Source organism: Echeneis naucrates, chromosome 9 (assembly GCF_900963305.1).
Source record: "Echeneis naucrates chromosome 9, fEcheNa1.1, whole genome shotgun sequence".
NCBI classification, from domain to species: Eukaryota; Metazoa; Chordata; class Actinopteri; order Carangiformes; family Echeneidae; genus Echeneis; species Echeneis naucrates.
This window is the reverse complement of record NC_042519.1, coordinates 8,094,210-8,115,220: the sequence shown is the minus strand read 5'-3', so window position 1 is coordinate 8,115,220 and position 21,011 is coordinate 8,094,210. Positions and strand designations below refer to the sequence as shown.

Genomic DNA, 21,011 nt, shown 5'->3' with positions numbered 1-21,011 from the left:
CCATGCGTGTATGTGTGTGTGTGTGTGTGTGTGTGTGTGTGTGTGTGTGAGAGAGAGTCAGAAGAGCCACCGTCACCGCAGCCTGCACCTGCTCTGCCTGAGGCCCTACTCTGCAAGCCAGAAGCAGCAGCACAATGCAGAGATGGAGGAACGAGGGGATGGAGTGACAGGAAGCTGAGGGAAATAGAACTTTTGGCCTAAATGTCAACAGCTAAACTCAAACCAACTGTAGTGCATCTGGGGCCCTGATATGAATTCAAGCTGATAGTTGTAGATCTTACGTGCAGTGCAACGATTGAAATAAGAGATAGTCCCAGGTGTTTGGAGAAATAAAAGAGGAAATAAAATCCAAGGCTTCCAGGTAATACATTTATGTGCAAGTTCATCAGTGCATCCTCACTGGGATCTGTAACAAGCATTCAGCTTAGCCTTTGGGAGGGATGCTGCTGCGTGTAACAGCCTGATGGACACATGCAGTCATGTTCACTGACAGACTCGGGCATGGATTATTTCACACGTCCACATGCTATCCAGCATGTCTATGTTCCAGTAATATCCCTGGGGCACTGTTGTAAAATCGTGCAATGCCCAGGAGCAACAAGCAAGTAGTATACGGCGTGAATACTGTAAAATATCCATTTGTTTTACATAAGGCCCAGCATTTTGAGTCAGCACCTGAGTACCTGAACTGTACTGCACTTTCACTTCATCCAGACCTAATCGTGCATCTGAACGCTTCCTGTCTGTCAAAGACTACTATTACAGTGTTGCACCTGAAAAATACGAGCACAGCAATTGCAGCCTTCAGGAAAAAGACACCGCTGTTCATAGTAAAACTAAGAGGAGGGCCCTAATACACACTCCCACATTTAGATTGGGGGAGGGGTAATTTCACACCTGAAGTGTTACACCAACTGTTGTTTGCCAAGTTACAGTCTTTTGTTCCAGTGAGTGATCGTGTATCTTTTTTTCTTACAGCCCTCATTGGAGCAGCTGGAATGAGAGCAGATACTAGTTTTTATTGCAGAAGACACAGTGGCGTTCATGGCACTAAACATGTTCAGTTCAGCATGATTTCATCATGCAGAACACCAAGACAGGTGGCCAAGGCAGCAAGCACATTTTACATGGCTATAAAAGCAGCCATGACGTATAATAATGTAGCGTCACAGCGTAGACATTGTGTAGTGTCTGGCCAGCCCTGAGGTTCAACTTCATACAGTTTATTTAAACAGCTAAGAAGCTGCTGATGCTCAGGATTTCACAGTGGTAACTGGAGCACTCTCTAGACTGCCAAACAATATGTGCTCTAATGTGGCCTCTGACCCCAGTCACAGGAATATAGATCAAGAGAGAGAGGGAGGAGGGGAACAACAGGCTGGAGGAGAGAAGGAGTATTTCAGTATCTCTGATGGATGATAATGTTTCCCAGTTTCTGTCCATCATGGGCCTGTTGGACAAGAATATCGCTGTCAAGAAACTATTTTCCAATAGACTTCAGGTCAACATAGAGAGGCCATTTTAAAATAAATAAAAACACAGTATGCATGAGTATGCATGACACATACGTTGTTGGAGGGTGGTGTAAGCATTAATATTAAAGTCACATCCACAAATGGAGCCTCATTGGCAGACACAAACAAATAAATGCCTATATGGTTTATCTCATTTGACAACATGCACAACAGGGGGGGTTGAGATAAACACAGGAGGCAGAGAGAAGCCATAGTTAGGGCAGGGAGGTGAAGACAGAATTATACTGCAAGTAGCTATGGCTCTATTAGACTGCCACAGAACGCCTAGTTAAATATATACAGTCTATGAGGCATGGGATCATTTGAGGAGGTGAAGAATGGGGGGTGGACCACTGAGGTTTGTTCTGTAGCCCTAATTACTGAGTCTATCTTAGTGTGCCTGTCAGTCACCACCTGTCTGTCTGCCTGGTTATGTGAGCTGGGATCATGAATCTCCCTCAGGAGGCAAGCCCCTAGAGGATGGAAGCAGTCTGGGCCCAGATATCTTAGCAACCATAAACATATGCACGACATAAGTATCCCAGTATAAGCCTCATATAAATAAATCCAAACTTACATGAGGGAATGGCAGCTAAACTGGGCCTTGAGAGACGGAGAGGGTAAAACTCAGTGGGTCGCACTCGATACCATTTCTCCCTCCTTTCCTGCAGGGTTTTACAGCCAGCAGTAAAAAAAAATAAATAAATAAAAACTTTCTGAAGCCGCCCTCACCACATTCAGGACGGGAGGATAAAGCAAGAAGAGACAGGGCCAGGTAGGCCAGGGTGATGCTGAGGGGAACTAAAACAATCTGCTTTGGGCTCGGTAGTTGCGCTGACCCTTCGAGGAGCTGTTTGTGTGTGTCTGCTACACTGCTTGACTGCAAAAACACCGCACAGCAACGATTGCTTTTCTAAAACTGAATGGCAGAGTGAGGCTTGGGCTGATCTTGTTTTCTTCTCTTTCGCACCGTGTGCCTTTTTTTCACAAGCGGACAGTACTCAAGAAGATTTAGAGGTTAATTTTTTTTTCACACTCAATAATCATCAATAGTATACTCAAGAACAAGATGCTGACCACTCAGGTACCAGACCAGGCCATCAATCCAAGGAATGAAATGCCTCGTCCTGGCTGCAAGAAGGCTACAGCCGAGCCACGGACACACTCCTGGAAAATTGAGCCTTCAAAGAGGAGCTTATGAATCCCATCTCTGACAAAAGAAGAGATGGAATTAGTGGGATTTAGGGGCATCAGTATAAGGCAGGGTGGTATTAGCGGTGCTCTTCACACGTCTCCATGCAGGCTGTATCACAGGCTCTCTTTAAAAACACACAAGGCAGCGAATGTCTGTCACAACATACAGCCCTGTGTTGGATGGAGACAGCTGCGGGGGCCTGAAGACTGAGCTAGCGCTATGCCCGACCCACTGGAACCGGTCCAGCGCAGAGTTATAAAGGAATGTAGGAACTGCGGTTTTTGGCAGCTGTACTCTGATAAATGCTGTGAGACAGAGACAAGTATGCGTGTTTTTTAGCCCATATGCTGAAGAGATGTGGCTCTCGTGCCATCGGCGGCCCATATTCAAAACATGTTTTAGTTAGCGTATGTCTGAAACACTGGTTCTCTTCAGGATATGCAAGACTGAGTACATAATACAGGAGCTTAACCAGTGAAAAGAATGAAAAGAATGGAGCTCAAATCCTACAGAGGACTGTTCCACCTCATAGAACAAGGAAGTGTGTTCGTATTGATGTGGGCCATCAAGTCAGGTCCGCTTTATTCCCTGTGGAGGCACCCAGAGCCAGGCACCTCCTGAGCCCTGAGAGCAGCTGACCACACCCCTGGAACAATGACCTCAATAAAATCCAACATAGCTCCATTTGCTCGAACAGAACCACTGGGGGGTAAAGGAAAGCTGCACCAAATCAGAAATGAGTGCTCTGAGGCTTGCAGGACGGCATTACAAATGGACTGTTGTACACATAAATCAATCTATGCATTTACCACTCGCTATCCAAAAATCCATCTCCACACTCACAGCGGAATATGCAGGTCCCAGGAATGAGGATTAATGAGAGCAGGAAAACACAGTCACCATTATCTCCATTGTTTCTCCTGTTTTATTTTGACAGTGGACTCCCAAGAGGGTCTTCCCGGGAATTTGCCTGCATGCTGGTGCATACTGCAGACCACTGTATCATAATCAGAGCAAGCGAGGCCTTACGTTCCAGGAGGCTTCTCTGTCCTTCTGCCCCTGCTCCCAGTGGGAGGTGGTGGACTGGGATTAACAGAAAGAGAGCACTTGAATTTTTCGCCATGTTGCTGAGTCGCTGTTCCCCACGCACCTCCCGCCTCCTCACCTGACCCAACCCTCCTCCCCCACCCTATTTCTTTTAACAAACCCAGGGGAATGGGCCAGGGGGGGCTGGCCACGCAGAAGCATCCCGTTCCACTCGGCACGCTGGGCCATAAATACGGCATAGCGTCAGGAACAGCAGGTGCTATCACTCCCTATCATTAATTATCCCCGCCGCATCACTCTGGGGCCCCTCACTCCTAAACTCCAGATCTCCTTCAGCATCGCATTCTTCGGCCTCCACCTCCACTTCATTTTCTTTCACTTTCAGGCCCCAACTATTTCAAATTCTCAGTAGGTGCTGCTCCAAAGCAATTCCATTCCTTCTCATCGATATCCACCCACCTACCTAGCTTATTTCCTACAACCCTACACTGCAGTTGCACTCATTTGTCCCCTGATGCATCTCAATCTTTGTCCAGCAGTCTCGGTTTGCCCCAAATGATTCTTTCCCCCCACTGACAGCCTTGACTGCTTTCTCCACTCCTCAGATGTGTCTCTTCCAGCACATCTCTTCACATCCTGACGGGTTTTCCCTTCCTGAAAATGTATTCCAAAGCTGCTGTGCTGCTGCCAGCCAGGAGACATCACTAGGCCTGATAGTGTGTAGGGAGGAGAGACAGCTCCCCCGCCCAACCGTAGAGCTCATAAATAATACCAAATCAAAGAGGAAGCACAGTATGCAAAACCAAAAGTGAATCCTACACTGAATATCTAAGAGAGCGTGTGCCGATATTGAAAGTCCAAGTTCCCAGTGAGACTGGCCACAGAGCTACGGGGAGGGCGTCCTGTGACCGTCCCTCTCAGGTGAGAATGCGTCATGGCAACTGTGTGGCACCCACAGAAACATCTGGCATGACCACAAAGACAAACAGTCTCTTCCCTATAGCTTGGTCACATTGCCACAAGGCATTATGTGAGCTCTAAATGCAGAGCCAGGATTTGTAACGTGAGACCACCCAACGTATTAACAGGCTGCGAGTCAGTCGCACTCAAGATAACACGAGGTGAGGATGACTTAAAAACACATCTGGCAGGAAAAGTGAGGCATGGCGATGTTTTTCAGCTTTTGAAAAAGAAATTCATATACAAGGAAAAACCAAAGTCAAACACAGACAGTACATAATTCATGTCCCAACCAAATTTTATAAACAAAAGACGACACCCACGCACACACACAAAAACAACAACAAACACAGTATTTCTTTTCACCTACAGTAGGGTCTTACACCAACCAGTCTCACTGACTGTAACCTGGAATCTGGTGTTCATTGCAGTAAAACTTCAGGCAAACTGCCATCTCTTACCTGACTCCCTGGGCCTGCCCCCCCCCAGGACTGTGCCATCTATTTTTGCTAATGCTTACCTTCCTCTACAACATGACCAAAGAGCAGTGCAGTGATCGCTGCTGTACACCCACTCTAGCCCACTTATGCTATCAGGCAAAGCGAGAGCCATGTTAGCATTCCTGAGCCTCACAAACACAAAACATGAGTGGATCTTTACTTTAAAAGGAAAGGAGCCAACTGTGAACTGTTGCACTTTCTAAGCTGTCTGCGGGGAAAATATTGATCATCAGTGTGTAGACAACCTGATACAACCATGGTCAGACACCTCAGTGGTCTGTGGGAGCCTTTAGCCATATGCCTACCTTTCCACATTTTAACATGGTCTAATAGACATGCTTTCCTAATCAGCTCAGATGCTAACAGCAACGCCACCAAACTGCAGGAAGAAAAAGTTAATCACCTAAATCCCCTGAAAAAAAAAAAAAAAAGGAACTTTACTCTCTTTCTCTATCTGTTTCTAGAACAGATAAGTTATCAGCCAGCAACAATTAAGGGAATTGCTCTCTCATCTCTTTATTGTCGCACATTTAGAATTTTGACTCATTAGTGTAATCCATTATGAGGAGGTGGGCTGGACCCAGGACACAAGATAATTCTCCAACACCTTCTATCCACCTATCCGTCAAGTGAAGAAAAGAAACTGTAAAGCTTACATACAAGACAAGAGAATGGGGGAAATTCAAGGACCTTTTGTGGCATGGGTATGTGCTTTTTCTCAGTGGAACATTTTCTTTACAAAGCAGAGCGGAATAGCCGTTTTCATGCAAATGCTGTGTCTGCTATTTGAAATATCTTTGTCAGAGGACATCCTTGGCTATGGACCGATGTTCAGGCTGAAGGGTCAATGTCACCTACACAGACACTTTATATGGGTGGCAGGTGATTCAACATGTTGGACACTATTCTCTGTTGTTTATGTTCCAAGTGCTTGTCTTAATACCTATGCATCTAGCATCCCATATCACCAACAGGTTAATAAATCAACATCACACAAAACAAGAGTAAGAGCATTCCCCGCTTTGATGAAAAGCACCAAAACAGCCAATCTGATGGAAAGATAATCTCCATATGAAGGCCAGTGCAACTTTTAAGATATTTTCAGGTTGAGCACGTGTGACTGCACTGTGGCTGGGAATCAATTCCTGCAGTGAGGCAAGGCTTTTAGTCCTCAAAGGGGGGTCTCGTGGATGATTCTGGCAGATACAATGCACAGCTGCAGAAATCATTAGTGTATACTCACAGCTTTTATTTTCTCTGTTGATAATTCAACATTAAGAAGCTTCATTTTGATCATTTACTTTCATCTTAGCTTTCAAGACGAGATTATCGACATTAATTACTCATGACGTGGAACAAATGACACACAAAAATGAATTTAGGCAACAAGAGGGATTAAGTTACAACAATAAAGCACAATTAAATGGGCTTCAACTACTATTAGAGCAAGTAGGAATGATTACTCTTCCTCTGGTGCTGGCTACATGTTTGTATACTGGATGACTATGAAGAAAAAACATTATCATCACGTCTCAGATGAGAAAACAGAAGAAAATATCTAGGCCAGGATGAAAAAATACTGTTTATGGCACAGTCAAGCAGAGTCTTTAGGGAACAATAAAGTTTCAAATGATGCAAAACAGCTGATAGAGGAAAGAAAAGAGTTGAACATCTTTTCATTTTTCTTTCCTAGACTCTAGACCAGAGCAAACCCGATTTCTGCACAGGAAGACTGCTGTCCACTGCCCCCTGCTGGTAAAAATCCTAACCATAGGCATTTTAGTGTTACCATTTTTTTTATAAACCCCAGATGATTTTCAGACATTTTCCATGTTGTAATCCTCCAAAGCTATGAAAATGGAGCAATAACAGAAAGTCAGATTTAAAGAGAAATGGTATGTCTAACCATGGGAGTAAGAAACTGGGGGACATGTTTGAGTCTTCCCTGGCACTCCTCTAAAAAGGTGCAGGTTTTGTGGGAGGGGAGGGGTGTCTGTTCATTCTGAAACTTTCAGCTACAAATCTCACTATGGTGCAATGACTTGACTTTTTACATTTCACTAGCAAATGTTTTGTTTTTGTTTTTCCTATTTGGACACATGACAACACTGTCTGCTTACAGCACCAGATCGACCTCAGGACACATTAATCACCGATGTCTTTATTAGTCCGGATTAAGACCTGTCTGATCTGTGTGCTGTTTGCGAAGCCGCTCCCTACAACATCAGAGTATGAAAAATTCACGCTGCAACATATTTTATATATGTTGAGTGTCTATTATTCACATGCAAGCATATTATAAGTGTGCACAATGCAGTGCACAACAGATGACTGCTCTCTCTTCCATGATCATTTACATAGACAGAGAGATGGAGCATAAATAGAAAGATCAAAGTGGAAAGGGAATAGAAACTTGCTTATCGTTAAAAACTGCTTTGGTTGCAGTTCAGTTCAGTGCACTTACAGTATTTCTATAGGCTCTGTCACGAGTAGTAGAGAAATGGAGCAGCAGAGTGTGACCATGTCTTTACAACTTGGGATCAACCAAACAAACCTAATTTATCAGCATTAATTTGAAAAGGTAAAAAAAAGATATGCATTAGACACTCACCTTCTTCCGGGGCTGCCATTTCATCATATTTGTAAACCAAAATTGAACAGCATTAAGATATTACATGGGATTGGGATGTAGATTCAAAGAAAATCCAAAGCGCAAGTCATGCTGCTTCTCGACTTCCCTCATTTTTGCAGCAGATTTTCTCCCAGAAGAAGCGGTGCATGATGATGTGCGAGTCTCAGCTTTGCGGTAATTTTGGGGAGCTGGGGGTGGGTGGGGTGGGTGGGGTGGGGGGGCGGTGAGGAAGAAGGGGAAGAAGACAGCACAGTCAACGCAAATCATACACGGGTTAAATCCACAGTTGAGCTTGGGGAATAAATCAGAGCCTCACGGTGTCGACTGACAGCGTTTTTTTTTTTAGGGCTGAAGGTTCCTGCGCGTAAAATCCAAAGTCGGAGTCCGTCATGAACCCACTCCCTTCTCGCGTATGATCGGCACCTCCAGGACCGACCCGCACCGTGTAGAAAGGGAAAAATGTATTTCTTCAACTTTTCTTTGGGGGGTCCCTGTAAGTAGGTTACACCGTCAGAAAAGCGCGATCCGGGATACTGTGTCCTAATGTCTTCTCTTCGACCCAGAGGGAGCGACAGATGTGCGCCAAAATGCAGAAATATTCTTCACAGTGATCAGATCCCGTTTTCCAGTGGACGGAACGCACTTTTCTAAGTCTTCATGGAGGAAGAAAAAAAAACACTCTCTCTCTCACACACACACACACTCTCACACTCACACACAGTCCAGCAGAGCCCTGTGGAGACAGCGCGACAAGCAGGCAGATCACTTTCTGAGAGGGAGGGGGGAGGAGGAGGAGGAGAGAGAGAGCGGGGGCGCAACCAGTTAAAAACAAAAAAAGAAAAAAGAAAAAAATATCCCTGGAATTTCTGCGAGGAGCTGGAAGGATATCCTGATTCCTGCAACAGCAACAAAGTGGACTACAGCTCTGTGATGACTTCCTCCGGCCCAGCAGTTCTCAGACTTAGAGCCGGGAGGAGGAAGCAGGGTCATAGAGCCGCCGGCAGCGCCGGAGCGCGCCTCACGCTGCAAGGAGGCGGGTACGACTTCCAAGTGTGTTGCTCAAGGACACATTGCCCCCACCCCACCAAAAACAAGCCGGCGTCATGGCCAATTTTTACATATTTATACATACTTTCCATGCTATTTTGATGACCATAGAAAAAGTATCTTTAACGACGCTACACATCTACCTGACTTAAACCCGCACACTATAAAAAGCCCTTTGGCCGCCCTGTTGCTGCATCCCATTTGCTAAAATTGTTGCATATTTCCAACTATGGCCGCCAAATATTTGCATCAATTTCCAAGTGCCGCAAACCTGACTGACAAAAAAAAAAAAAAAAAAGGTGCGATGAGGTCCATGTGCTCAACAGCTCCACTTACACCCGCAAGGTTATGCAAGCTCATCACAGTTTAAAGTAGTGTTAATGACCAAAGGAGAGTCAAACAACACCACGCACTGCTGCAATGACGTGTTCAATAGACGCTATAATGGGGCTATAAATTGAATTCTTCCATAAAGGAAGATTCACAAAGCTGGAAAAACCTTGGACGCTGGAGACAGCTAAAGCCCTGTTATATGGACATTTTCACTCCTTCCTCCTGCTGAGAACAGCTGCCACATTTACTGTGCCTGCAACATTTTCCAGCACACAGGTATCAGATACATAACACCTCCGAAGATTTCTTTCTTTTTTTCTTTTTTTTTTGAGTTGGCATTATTCAGCCCAGAATGAGAAACTAAATATCACCCTTAATGTGGAACAAGGCTGAGTAAAATTCAAAATAGAGGACATGGTTATTCTGGTAAGAACCCAATCACCACAATCGCTGCCATGGTCAGAATGCTCCAAACAGCTCCAAAACAGAGTGTCTACAAGCATTGGACTGGTGCAGAACACGGTTTCTTCAGTACCAACCGAAAGCAGCATTAATACAGTAACAGCGCTGTTTAATCGCATCCATGAGAAATAATCCCAAAGGTAAAGAAAGGTGAATTAAAGAATTGGTCGATAGTGACAGGAGGTGAAATCAGTTTAGATAACAGGCTTGTGATTTAAATTGGTCTCAGTAATGGACTCTGTGGAGCTGTGAGTTGGTCAATAGCTGGTGTGTCGTTAGGGTCAATGGGGTACACAGTCCACCTCAGGGTCACTCAGATAACAAAAGACAAGTAGGAGGAGGGGGACATTCTGACATATGGCCTTATGGACAGACTCCCGGTGTGCACAGGGAGCCCAAGAGACACTCTCACTCACATGGATGAGCATGAAGAAAAATGCCTGACACTACATCCACAGCCGCAGCTGGCACCCAGGCAGAATGGCAGTCTGTGGTCAAGCACCACGATCAAAGAACCCATTTGTAGTCAAAGACAAAGGTGTAATTCTTAGTTTATTTTGTGTTGTTGTGTTGTGGTGGTGCATGTGTCGCACTTTCCATCGCTTCCATTGATATTAGATCAGATTGCATCATTTGTTGGGATTTTTTTTTTGTTTGTTTGTTTGTTTTTTGAAGGCAAGCTGACTCCTGTTTGCTCGGAGCTACGTATAGCACAGAAACACAACAGAACAAGCAGACACTATTTAAATTCATGCTCTCTTTCAAGCACACACTCACAAGTTTTCATCATCTAAAACAGGTTTTCACAAGAGACTGTCTTCATGAAAGGCATGTCTGTTGATCAATCGAAGGACACTTCAGTGTGCTGTTCCACGACAGACTGTTTGGAGTGAAGCCTGTCATCTGGCATCTCCATACAGAAGCAGCCTCCCTGTGCGTGCCTCTGCTTTCCCAATCAGAGCCGCACAGGAAATCGGACTCCAGCCTTCAGAGGGAAACAAAAACCCCCTCTTTCATTTTCCACAACTTGGAGCTGTTTAAAAGTTTGTGCTTCCTTTTCTTGTTCTTGCCAATCATGCCCTCAAAAATGTCTCCACTGTATGTTCGGATGGCAGTGTAGCGTACACACAGATAACTTACACCGGGCTGTGGGGTTTGTGTTTTTTTAACTGTGAGAGTAATGCAAGTTCAACAGCTCCACATAAATAAAGTGCACAAAGGAAGCAAAAGCTCATCACCCTCATGCTGCCTCACAATGAACAGTTGTCTTTTCAGCGTCCCTGAATGTTTCTTTACAAGTGACAGAAAGGGGGAAACGTGGCTTAGTTTGTGGTTTGCTATAAATATTGTAGACCAGGCAATGAGGAGGGAGATCGTTTTTAAGGGAACCAGTAACGCTTCAGGAATGCTCCTGCCATTGGTTCACTTAATCACATATTTTGTTCTGCTAAGAAGTCCTTGTAGCTGTTAAATATTTCTACGAGGCACAGATTCTCTGCTGGGTAGGAGCTTTAAGTTGGAGCTCTGTCAGCTAAGAGTGCTTGAAGAGAGAAAAATTAGTTCCACTTAAAAAAAAAAAAAAAAAAAAAAAAAATCAGGCACTAAGTCATTAGTGAAGTTTAATATTCAACTCAAATCTATCTTGATGAAACCATCTCATCTGATGTGGGTTAATACCGTTTTGTGTACAGCTGCTCGACTGTTTATTAGTCTGCATGATGTAAAAAGTGCATCACCCACATGACAGTAACAGAGGCTGTTTGGAGAGAAAAAATTTAAACTGTCAGAAGGGTTTTTAAAAAACCCCTCACAGAGGACCAACACTCCAAAAGCTCTCCTGACTGTCTGATGGTAATTTATTTTTGCACAGACTCTCGCTCTTAAGTCACGACACTGAAGTGTCGCTGTGCACTATCTGTCCCCCGTTAAAACAAACACTGGCCTTTTTAATTACAAGCCCTGGGGTTTCAGGGCAATAAATTCCACCGCAAGACTTGAGCGATATGCACCCTGATGTCCCACGCACAAACAAATGTACACAGCAATATGCAAGAAGCCCTGAGACTTCGCACACAACAGTTATAAGTCTGTCCACCCTTTTAAGGTCTCACATCCAATACGGTACACATACAAAGAATAAATATTACAAAAACCACTCCAGAAATCAAAGATTCATAAAGGAACAGGGCTTGAAAACTAATTTATTATATTTCCAGTTTGACAGATTGCTACCACAGTGAGACATGCCAGATGGATGGATCTGTTTTGAAATGCTTAACAACATTATAATAATAAAAGTGTTAAATGGCAATGACACCCACCCTCTCTGTTGTCCCCCTACATCACTGAAAACAAATAACCCTCATCAGCAGTCATTCATTCACCTCTTTAACAATGCTCTATTCTTGGATGACGTTGTGTCAGAATTTAGCCTGCTGTGGACTATGTTGGATGTGCTTGCATTAGTGTTTGTGTACACATTAGTGTGTCTAGGTACATGCATGTGTGTGTCTTGGTTGAAGCTTGGTGTTGATTAAGCGTCTGGAGCCTGAGGGGGGATAATGAGAGCCTCTAATTAATGAGCCTGTGCATATCTCAGAGTCACAGGGTCCTATCTGCAGAGAACAACTTCGCACACACTCACACGCACATGCACGCACCTCAGTGTACCATGGAGATCTTTCATTGCACTGCACAGCATTTTCTCCAGGGAAGCCCAGCTGGGACTGTGTCACTCTGGCTGCTGTCCCTGATAAGTGTCCTCTAATCGGGATGGATGGGGTTTAGGAAGCCCCGCTACGAGAAGGTCACATGCACTGACCACCCATTGTGCCTCGAGCAAAGGCTGATGGTGCAGGCCCTGAAAACCATTCCCAATCTTGTTTGTTTGCCAGGTCCTGTCCACAAGGAGCAGAATGGTTAATCTCAGGAACACTGAGACTCACTGACTCTCACACACCAGCATCAATCACGCAGGTCAGTGTTCAGCTGGAGGCATCACTACTCACCATGCGGTGCAAGAAACAGTTAAAAGTATGAATGGATTTGATGTTGAATGACAAAAAGTTGTTTCCCAAAGAGAATCCGGTCGTTTTCTTCCTCCAGTGCCTTCAGCTCGGCCTTGGCTGGTCTGCAGGTTGCACACTCAGCTGTTAGCGCTGCAGGCAGACCGTCTCATTTCAGCGCCACATCGTCACATGAAGTCAAGCTGCAGTGAGGGGAAGAGGAGGGCAACGGGGACAAAACATTCACCCCACCAATCACTCTAGCAAACACTGCATGAGCAGCAGTTTTTTTTGTGAATGGTAAAGTTGCTGTACTATATGAATGATTATGAAATAAGAAACCCCGCGACCCGGAAACAGAAAAGCGGTAGAAGATGGATGGATGGATGGAAATAAGAAACATGAAGAACGTCACTTAAAAAAAAACAAACAAAAAAAAAAAACAAGAAGACTGCTGGAAGGTGCCCAGAAACGCTGTATATTTAGATTCAAGTAAACAGCCTCTTATTGGCTGTAATTACAATTTTTGTTTGTTGGGAACAAAGGAGGAAGTAGTGTGATGTTGGTAGCACAGCAAAGTCCACAGAAGGAGTAGCTTGAGGTGGATCAATGTAAACAAAATGTTAGTTTTTAACATGGGAAACAGCTGCTGGGTTCTTGCTTTCTATCGATCATCACCACTGGTTTCGCTTACACATGGTTTCCTAACCTTGACCATGTGGTTAGTATTGCCGCCACAACAACAAAAGGTTTTCTAATTTTAACCCCGAACCTTGATCTTCCCCAACTCCAACCAAGGCGTTTTTGTGCCTTAACCCGCACTGGTGAAAGATAAGACAATAGTTTTACTGTCGAACAGAAATTTGATCATGACAGCAGTGACATCAGATCAGAAAATAGCTTCTGTGTGTCATTCTGGAGAGGGTGGATGCAAAGCTTGGGAAGTAAAACAAAAATGTACAATCTATGTTAAATGCTAAATTAATCTGTGTTACATGAAATCCTCTGTGACCTTTAGATAATTTTGGCAACATCCTTGGAAAAAACTTCAGTATAATTTCTGTGATTACTTGTGCTTATTTTACCTCCACTGGAAAGGACGTAACGTCTCTTGACTAAGAAAAGTTTTTGATGGAATCACAGAAATACTGATTAGTTTTTGTACTGCCAAATTGTAAATTGTAGCAGAAACGTGCACCACTTATTTTAAAATATTTGATTGCTTTCATTTCTTCCAATACAAATGTTTTCCTTTTTGTTGCAAATGGTTGCCCTCTTACTCTGCCCACCACTTTCACTCTGTCTTTGTTAAATTCGCTTCATAATCAGATGAACCCACCAATGAGTAAGAAGAACAAGTATTAATGGTGCACAATAAACGGGTGGTAATATAATTGGCTCCTACAACCCTAATTACGTGAAATTACAGAAAACTGTCAGGCCTTGTGTGGGATTTGGAGTTCACTTATGATTTGTAGGTTGAGGGGAGAAAAAGAGCTTTAACCAATTTCTTCCACTGACATCCACACATCCATCAACAATTCTGGATCATAATTGTTTTCAGTGTGACCTGATGCTGCCAAAAGCCCAACACAAAGAGGGAAAAACCCCCACCCCATATGTATAAAGGGTTAAATGAAAACGCTGCTGAAAACACAGTGTTTAATCAGTGATTCTTCACACAGTCTGATTAAGACACATTCATTGTCTTAAAGTCCCATCCCCTAATTTTGTCTTCTTTCTTCTTCCTCACCCAGTTGCATTAATGACAAAGGGCTTGTTTATCACCAGTATATCTGTGTGAAGACATTATGCAGAGAGAGAGACCTTTGGTTTAGAGATGTGTTTAATAATTCAGTGGTCTTGGACATGGATGAAACAGGTTCCAGCATATTGTTTAAATCAGGCCGGCAGTTAAATAGGCGCTGGGGTTTGATGTTTGTGGCAGGATCAATAATAACAGCGTTGCCACATACTCTGACGCATGAGACAGAGCTCCTGTGTGGTCCTCCTCAGTCTATGTGCTAAACACAGAGGTGGAGATGGACAATGTATTCAAATGTATTTGTTTCTATCTGCTCTCACGAATACAAATATGCACACACTCGTACATGCACGCATAAAAACACACGTAACCATGCTGAGGTCAGATCCACCCTTTTCTAGTCCCTCATTTAGAAAACCCCAAAACCAAACTCATGCCTCTCTTTTTCTATTATCTTTCTTCCCACCATCGTTACACCAAATCTATGTAAATCCTCCCACATTGTCCTTTTTTTTTCTACCCTTTCTCTCTCATATCAAATACATCCATGTGTTACCATCACAAACATACACTCAAACACATGCACACACACGTGCTCGCCACAATCTGGTAATCATAATAAGCAGATTGAAGCATTAAAGCCACACTTTATGACTGATGATCTGTAGAATGGATTACGATTAATAGCAAAAAACTGCAGAAATATTTAACTACTTCTAAGACCCTCTTGAGTTTATTATTTGGTTGTTTTGGTCGTTAAAATGCAGATTTTATAGAAGCTAAGTATGGCTCAGCCCAAAGGCAGATCAGATACTATGGCTTTTGCCTCAACAAAACATTATTTTTTCTCTCTCCAATGATCAGGCTATTATACCTTAATTCGCACGGCTTATTATGCCAATGACAACTCTTCCTGCTCTTACTAATCTAACCCCATGAGAGCACATCAAATGTGAATTAACCCTTTTGAAGTGGAGCGGGAAGAGTGTTCCACAAAAGGATTCAGTAATGAGTCCAACCCGTTGCAGAGTAACACAGGAGGAGTAGAGGAACACAGAGTTGTGATGTGGAGTACAGTAAATACTGTAGCATGATGCCAACTGCTCTGTCAGATGCCTGTAGTTTCTGGTCAATGTTGTGCAGGGATTAGGCCAGTCCACTCCCTAAACCACTCTGCCTTCAGATCAAAGGGGTTAAAACAGGATTAGGATGAATCTGTCTTGGAAGAACAGGTGTTAATCCTTTAAATTAGCCATGTAGCACAAGTAGGCCTCTCTTTCATCTCGACACCTGACTCATGGGCTGGAATACACAGAGCTCAGTTACAGGAAAGTGGTGCCGTTGTTACCCCATCAGAATTAGTTGTCCCTCCTCACTCTGACCACTCTGATAACAGGCCCCGCTCTTATGCATCAGCGAGATTACTTCATTTGCATGCAGCCAGTGTTTTGAGAGCGGCTGAGTCAAACAGCTGTGCTCTCTGTTTCCTTTGAAACAAGGGCTATGTAAAGCCGACTTCATGATTTGTGATCCTTCATTAACGGGTAGCTTACAGGATGTCCTCGGGCAAGGTGCAGTGAATGCCTCATGAGAAATAAAACAGGCCTGGGCTATTGATACGCGTCATGTAGAAGCCCAGGAGATGATGTAGCAGAAGAGGGAAGTCATGGGGGGTTTGACACCACAGCCAAGGACAGCAGCACTTCAGTCCTTTGCTATCAACCTCCTTCAACACATGCTGCCTCTTACAACCACCGCCCCCCACCCCGCTGTCAAACCTCTTTGTCATCAGCTTGACTCTTCTACTCAAATCATCCACATCCCACTCCAGCTCAGCCTCCTGTTGGCTGCGGTGAAACCTTGTGAGAGTGCTGGGACAAAACCTACACTTGAGACAAACCGACTCCAAATCTACACTAAAGCTCTAGCCTGAATCCAGGGCTGTCAGTGCACCTGTCTAAAGACGGATAATTAGTATTTTTGGCCATGAGGGGGAGTTACAGGGGTGATGAAGCTGCTCCCCACAGCGCTCCCGCCTGCCGCCGCAGTCACCAGTTTGGCCAGTGGGTTTGCCCCAGTCCGAGCCTCCAGTCCCGGGCTGGACCCCACCATCTGGCTGGTCTGGTAACAGCCGGCCTCTCTCCCCTGCTGGACTGCTGGAGACAGGAAAATGACCCAAGGAAGGTCAGGCCACACTAGGAAAGACAGGAAGAGGGCAAGAAAGACCAATGGATGTACGACTGAGGGGTGACAGATAAACTAATGGATGAGAGCGAAAGTAAGAAAGGGACTATAAGAGACAGAAAGGACACAGCTTCCCTTAGAGTGCCACCCTCAGCGTGAGGCAGTGACTGATGAATCCTCCCGTGTTTGCCCCATACAGTGCACATTTGTGTGTGTGTGTGTGTGTGTGTGTGTCTCTCAGAGAGAATGTGTACTGTATGTGAGCATGTGTGCATGCATGAATACAATCACGCTTTTCTCAAATAGATCATGACAGCTCACAGCCGGAATGAAAGCTTCATTTACCCACAATTCTGCAGTTATTCGCAGATCCGCAGCAGGACTTCCAGTGTAGATGACCATTTGGAAGGTCATTAGAAAAGCACATGGGGGACGCTTCTTTTTCAGGATACAACATGAACACTGAAGTAATTGTGTTGCCATTAAATGTCACTGTAAAGAATTCATTTTTTTTTTTAATTTTAGATCATCCTCAAGATAAGATAGAGAAAAAAAATTTTACCCCCACACACACGCGCGTATACCACCCAAGGAGTTTGTTCCATCCCAGCATGACATCGTCTCATCTCATTCTCCTCATCTTGAAAAGCAGTTCTTCCGCACATCTGTGCATGTTGTGAGCACGAGGCACGACATTACTGGATGCACTTAAGTAATTGCTTTCTGGCTTTTTAAATGACATATTCTACATTTTCTCCAGTATTTCCGTGCTTTGCAGATGGAAAACATAATAAATCATAGTAATCTTAAATGTACCTGCCACTTTTCTTCTTTTTTAAAGCAACATAGAATATGAATGGTGTATTCATAGTTCGCACGATTAGGAATTAAGGCTAAACTTCCCCTTCCACCAATCTACACACACACCATGAAATTAAAACCATCTAATTACTGCACACAAATATCTTTTCATATAGACGACAGTACCTACACACCCACAAACATTGATGTAGATAATGTAAAATATAATAAAATGCCCACAAATGCCAATCTACTTTTTTATATTACAGCACACTTGTTATATGTTGTTATATAATCCTGTCTCTCTAATTGAGACTTTTTTCTGAAATTAAATTGAAATTCAAAAAAAAGGTGTCTTTCCCTTTTGCGGGTGTTCCTCAACTATCTCATTTACCACAATACAAACTAAAAAAAGAAAAAAAGTAATACTTTGACAAGTCAAATCATCAGAGAGTTTAACAAAATCTAGTGGCCACATTGATATAGCAGACGGTAATCTTCAGGAAATGTGTATTAGTTTCAGCAGAGGTTTATGCCTTCTCTGTGTCTTCTTCATTGACACATTGACCTTCACAGATCTGACAGCTGAGCTACAATACTTACCTGATATTGTGTGAGTAAATGCAAATTTCAGGGTGGGTCCTCAGTGCAGCACGGAGGAGCAAACATCAGCAATTTTGAGAGTGGGTTAGTCTCTCTGACCCTCATTCTTTTTGTGACTCTGAGTCTCTCCATCTCTGTCTCACAGTCTCCTTTCCACTCCTCGAGCTGGCCAGGACTTCTCTGTCCTTCATCCTCATTCTATTTCATGCCTCGTCCTTCCGTTGCTCGGCCCTCATCCATCACCACCTGCACCAGGCGCTGCACACCCCCCACACACCCCCTAGCTGAGTATCAAGCCCAGCCAGATACAAATACAGCCTTCACTGGGGCTGACACACTCCTGACACACTCTGTGACTCATCACTTCATTGGACTCCACTGGCATTCATCACATAACAACTTCTCCATCACCATCCGACTGAGATGCTTCAGAAAAACAGTGAGTCAAATCAGCTGGTTATCGTTTTTTAACTATGCCATGCCCCCTGTGTCACGACAGTTCAGAAAAATATCTGGCGACCCATAGCTAAAGGCTAAGCACTGATAAGATGCAACGCTCAGCTCGCTTAATGTGATAGGTCTATTTTCTCGATTTATCAATAGCTGCCATGATTCACCTCACATGGAGTTGAATCTGGATTATGGACTGCAAGTGTGGGAGTCGAGTGGTGGGCATTAACAGCTTAGTGGGTGGTCATAATAAAAAAAAAAAAAAAAAAAAAGGTGGCAAATTTACAGAAAGACAAGAGGCTGCATTCACGGCTGAACTGATCAGAGGTGCGAAACAGCCTCGTTTGAAGGTGAAGGCCAAGGTTTTTATACCTGTTGTGAATGGCCAGGCGAGGCCAGTGGCGAGGCAACTGTGTCAAAATATGAAATTGTTCCAATTGCTAATAGATTTCATGTACGATTTATATATTTTTTTATTTTTGGTCTACATGTATTTATATATATATATATATATATATATATATATATATATATATATATATATATATATATACTTTACTTTACTATACTTTTATTATATATATATATATATATATATATATACATACATACATACATACACACATACACACACGTAATTTTCAATGCAAGACATGCATATAATATGGAAGGGGTCATATTTACAAATCCTACATGAAACCTATTGGTAATTAGAATAATGGGATATACATCTAACACATCTAACATTCATAACAAATATATTTTTTTGTGCATGCATACCTGTAAACATACACTGCATTAAGATATGTTCTTCCTTAAGCCTAAAGTCTGAGATCACTTTCCTAGAATTGCATGGTCAATGTACTTTTATTATACTTGCATGTATAAATTAAACATATATCATAAATGCTTATATCACACAGTTATTTGCAATGCATTTACCTATGCAAATTTTACAATGGGTAGTTCATATTTTCTGAAAACCTACATCTTCATATAGCCAATGGATGTATATATGTGGTAATAAGACATTTGATATGTACAGCAACAGCATCGTTGATATAGGGACATATACAGGGCCAGAAAACATGAATACTATAAATCAGATCTCTGGGCAACAAAAACCTCAGAGGATTGCAATCTACCGCTCTTCTCTGTAAACAGGCCTTGCCTCAGGACTGTTTGATGCGGCCGGAGAAAAAGGCCATGGGATGATGTAATGCTGGGTAAAGCCGAGTTTGAGAGTTGCAGAGTTTCCAAACCGTGTCCCAACTGCAGATTCCCACACCCCAGCACCTCTCAAAGGGGCTGGGCATCTCTGAAACTGCCCCTGAGGAGCACAACAGATGTGTAGATGCTCTGTGTGCATCAATCAGCCATTGTCTTTCATCACACTCTCTACACACAGTGTGTGGTCTGCGTGGAGATAAGCAGAATGATGTAATGCACATCAACTACAATCACACCCTTGCTAACTATATAGATGCAACATACAGAAAGAGCACAGTCCGAAAAACACCCTCTGTTGTTTAATTAGTTTAATTAATGTGTTTCCCAGTGCAACGTATAAACCATCAGTCTAATCTACCTCCCTGGTTTCCAAACTGTATCTTACAAGACACAGGAAACTTAAGTTTAGTATCAGAATTTCAGCAATGCTGATGAATTACACCGCCTAGTGTGTATATCACTATCTGAGCATCAGAACCCATAGTGTCTAACAAAAGCAAAGCCATTTAGACAGCATAAAGTGTGGATTATATGCTCATTAATGTTGACACAAAATGTTCTAACACTTTGAGATGAAATCAAAGGCATGATGACTGGAATGAACATTGCACCTTTAATTGAAAGGTGCGATGTTCATTTTCACCTTCCACTTGGGGAGAGTGCTTCACAACAGGCTGAGCAGAAGTGGTGCTTGAGGAGCGATTACGACAGTAAATGGCATCTCAACAAAAAGTGGATTTAGGGATAAAAAAGGGGATTTTCTCATCAGCTGTATTCGCCATTCATCCATTTCTGTTCAGCTAGTTTTGTCGGAAACCTTCTGAACCAGTGAGAAATACGAGTTGCACAGAGAGAGAACGGGAAGGAGCAAGCAGAAGCTTCCACACAAACACTCAAGCTGTCTTGTCACACGGTGATCTCTAAAGATGCAAACATGCATAACGCCTTTCAAATCTGACAAGAGAACCCTGGCTGTAAAAGCTTTCACTGTTTTGTGTTCAGTCTTCATTAGTCTGCACCGATTAGCTGTTACTGAGGCATAAAGGGCTGCTCCTGAGCATGAAAGTTGTGACTGCTCGGATGGTTCTGTGGGAACAGTCTGGACATTTTTGGCATGACCATACTGACGTGGAGGGCTGAAGGTGAGGAAGAAATCTGTGAAACTGCTCTCAGCTGATTAAAGGAGAAAATGCTTTCCAGAGTTCAGAGTGAGCGGTTAATACCTTCCCAGGATTCTAACTGCTGGACACTTGGAGAGCTGTCTGCCAGCTTATATTTGTGTC

The 21,011-nt window shown here is 43.4% G+C and overlaps 1 protein-coding gene across 3 annotated transcripts in view; it reads right to left on the bottom strand.

The window, feature by feature from the left end:
• Positions 1 to 21,011, bottom strand: part of LOC115049366 (tetratricopeptide repeat protein 28) — a 158,536-nt gene that overhangs the window by 99,007 nt on the left and 38,518 nt on the right. Inside the window, exon 1 of one of the 3 annotated variants that reach the window (XM_029511507.1) lies at positions 7,828 to 8,546. The exons of the other annotated variants lie outside the window; for them this stretch is intronic. Within the exon in view, the coding sequence (XP_029367367.1) occupies positions 7,828 to 7,854 (27 nt within the window). The 5' untranslated portion in view covers positions 7,855 to 8,546. Of the gene's footprint in view, positions 1 to 7,827; positions 8,547 to 21,011 lie in introns of those variants that run through there. 3 annotated transcript variants of the gene reach the window in all.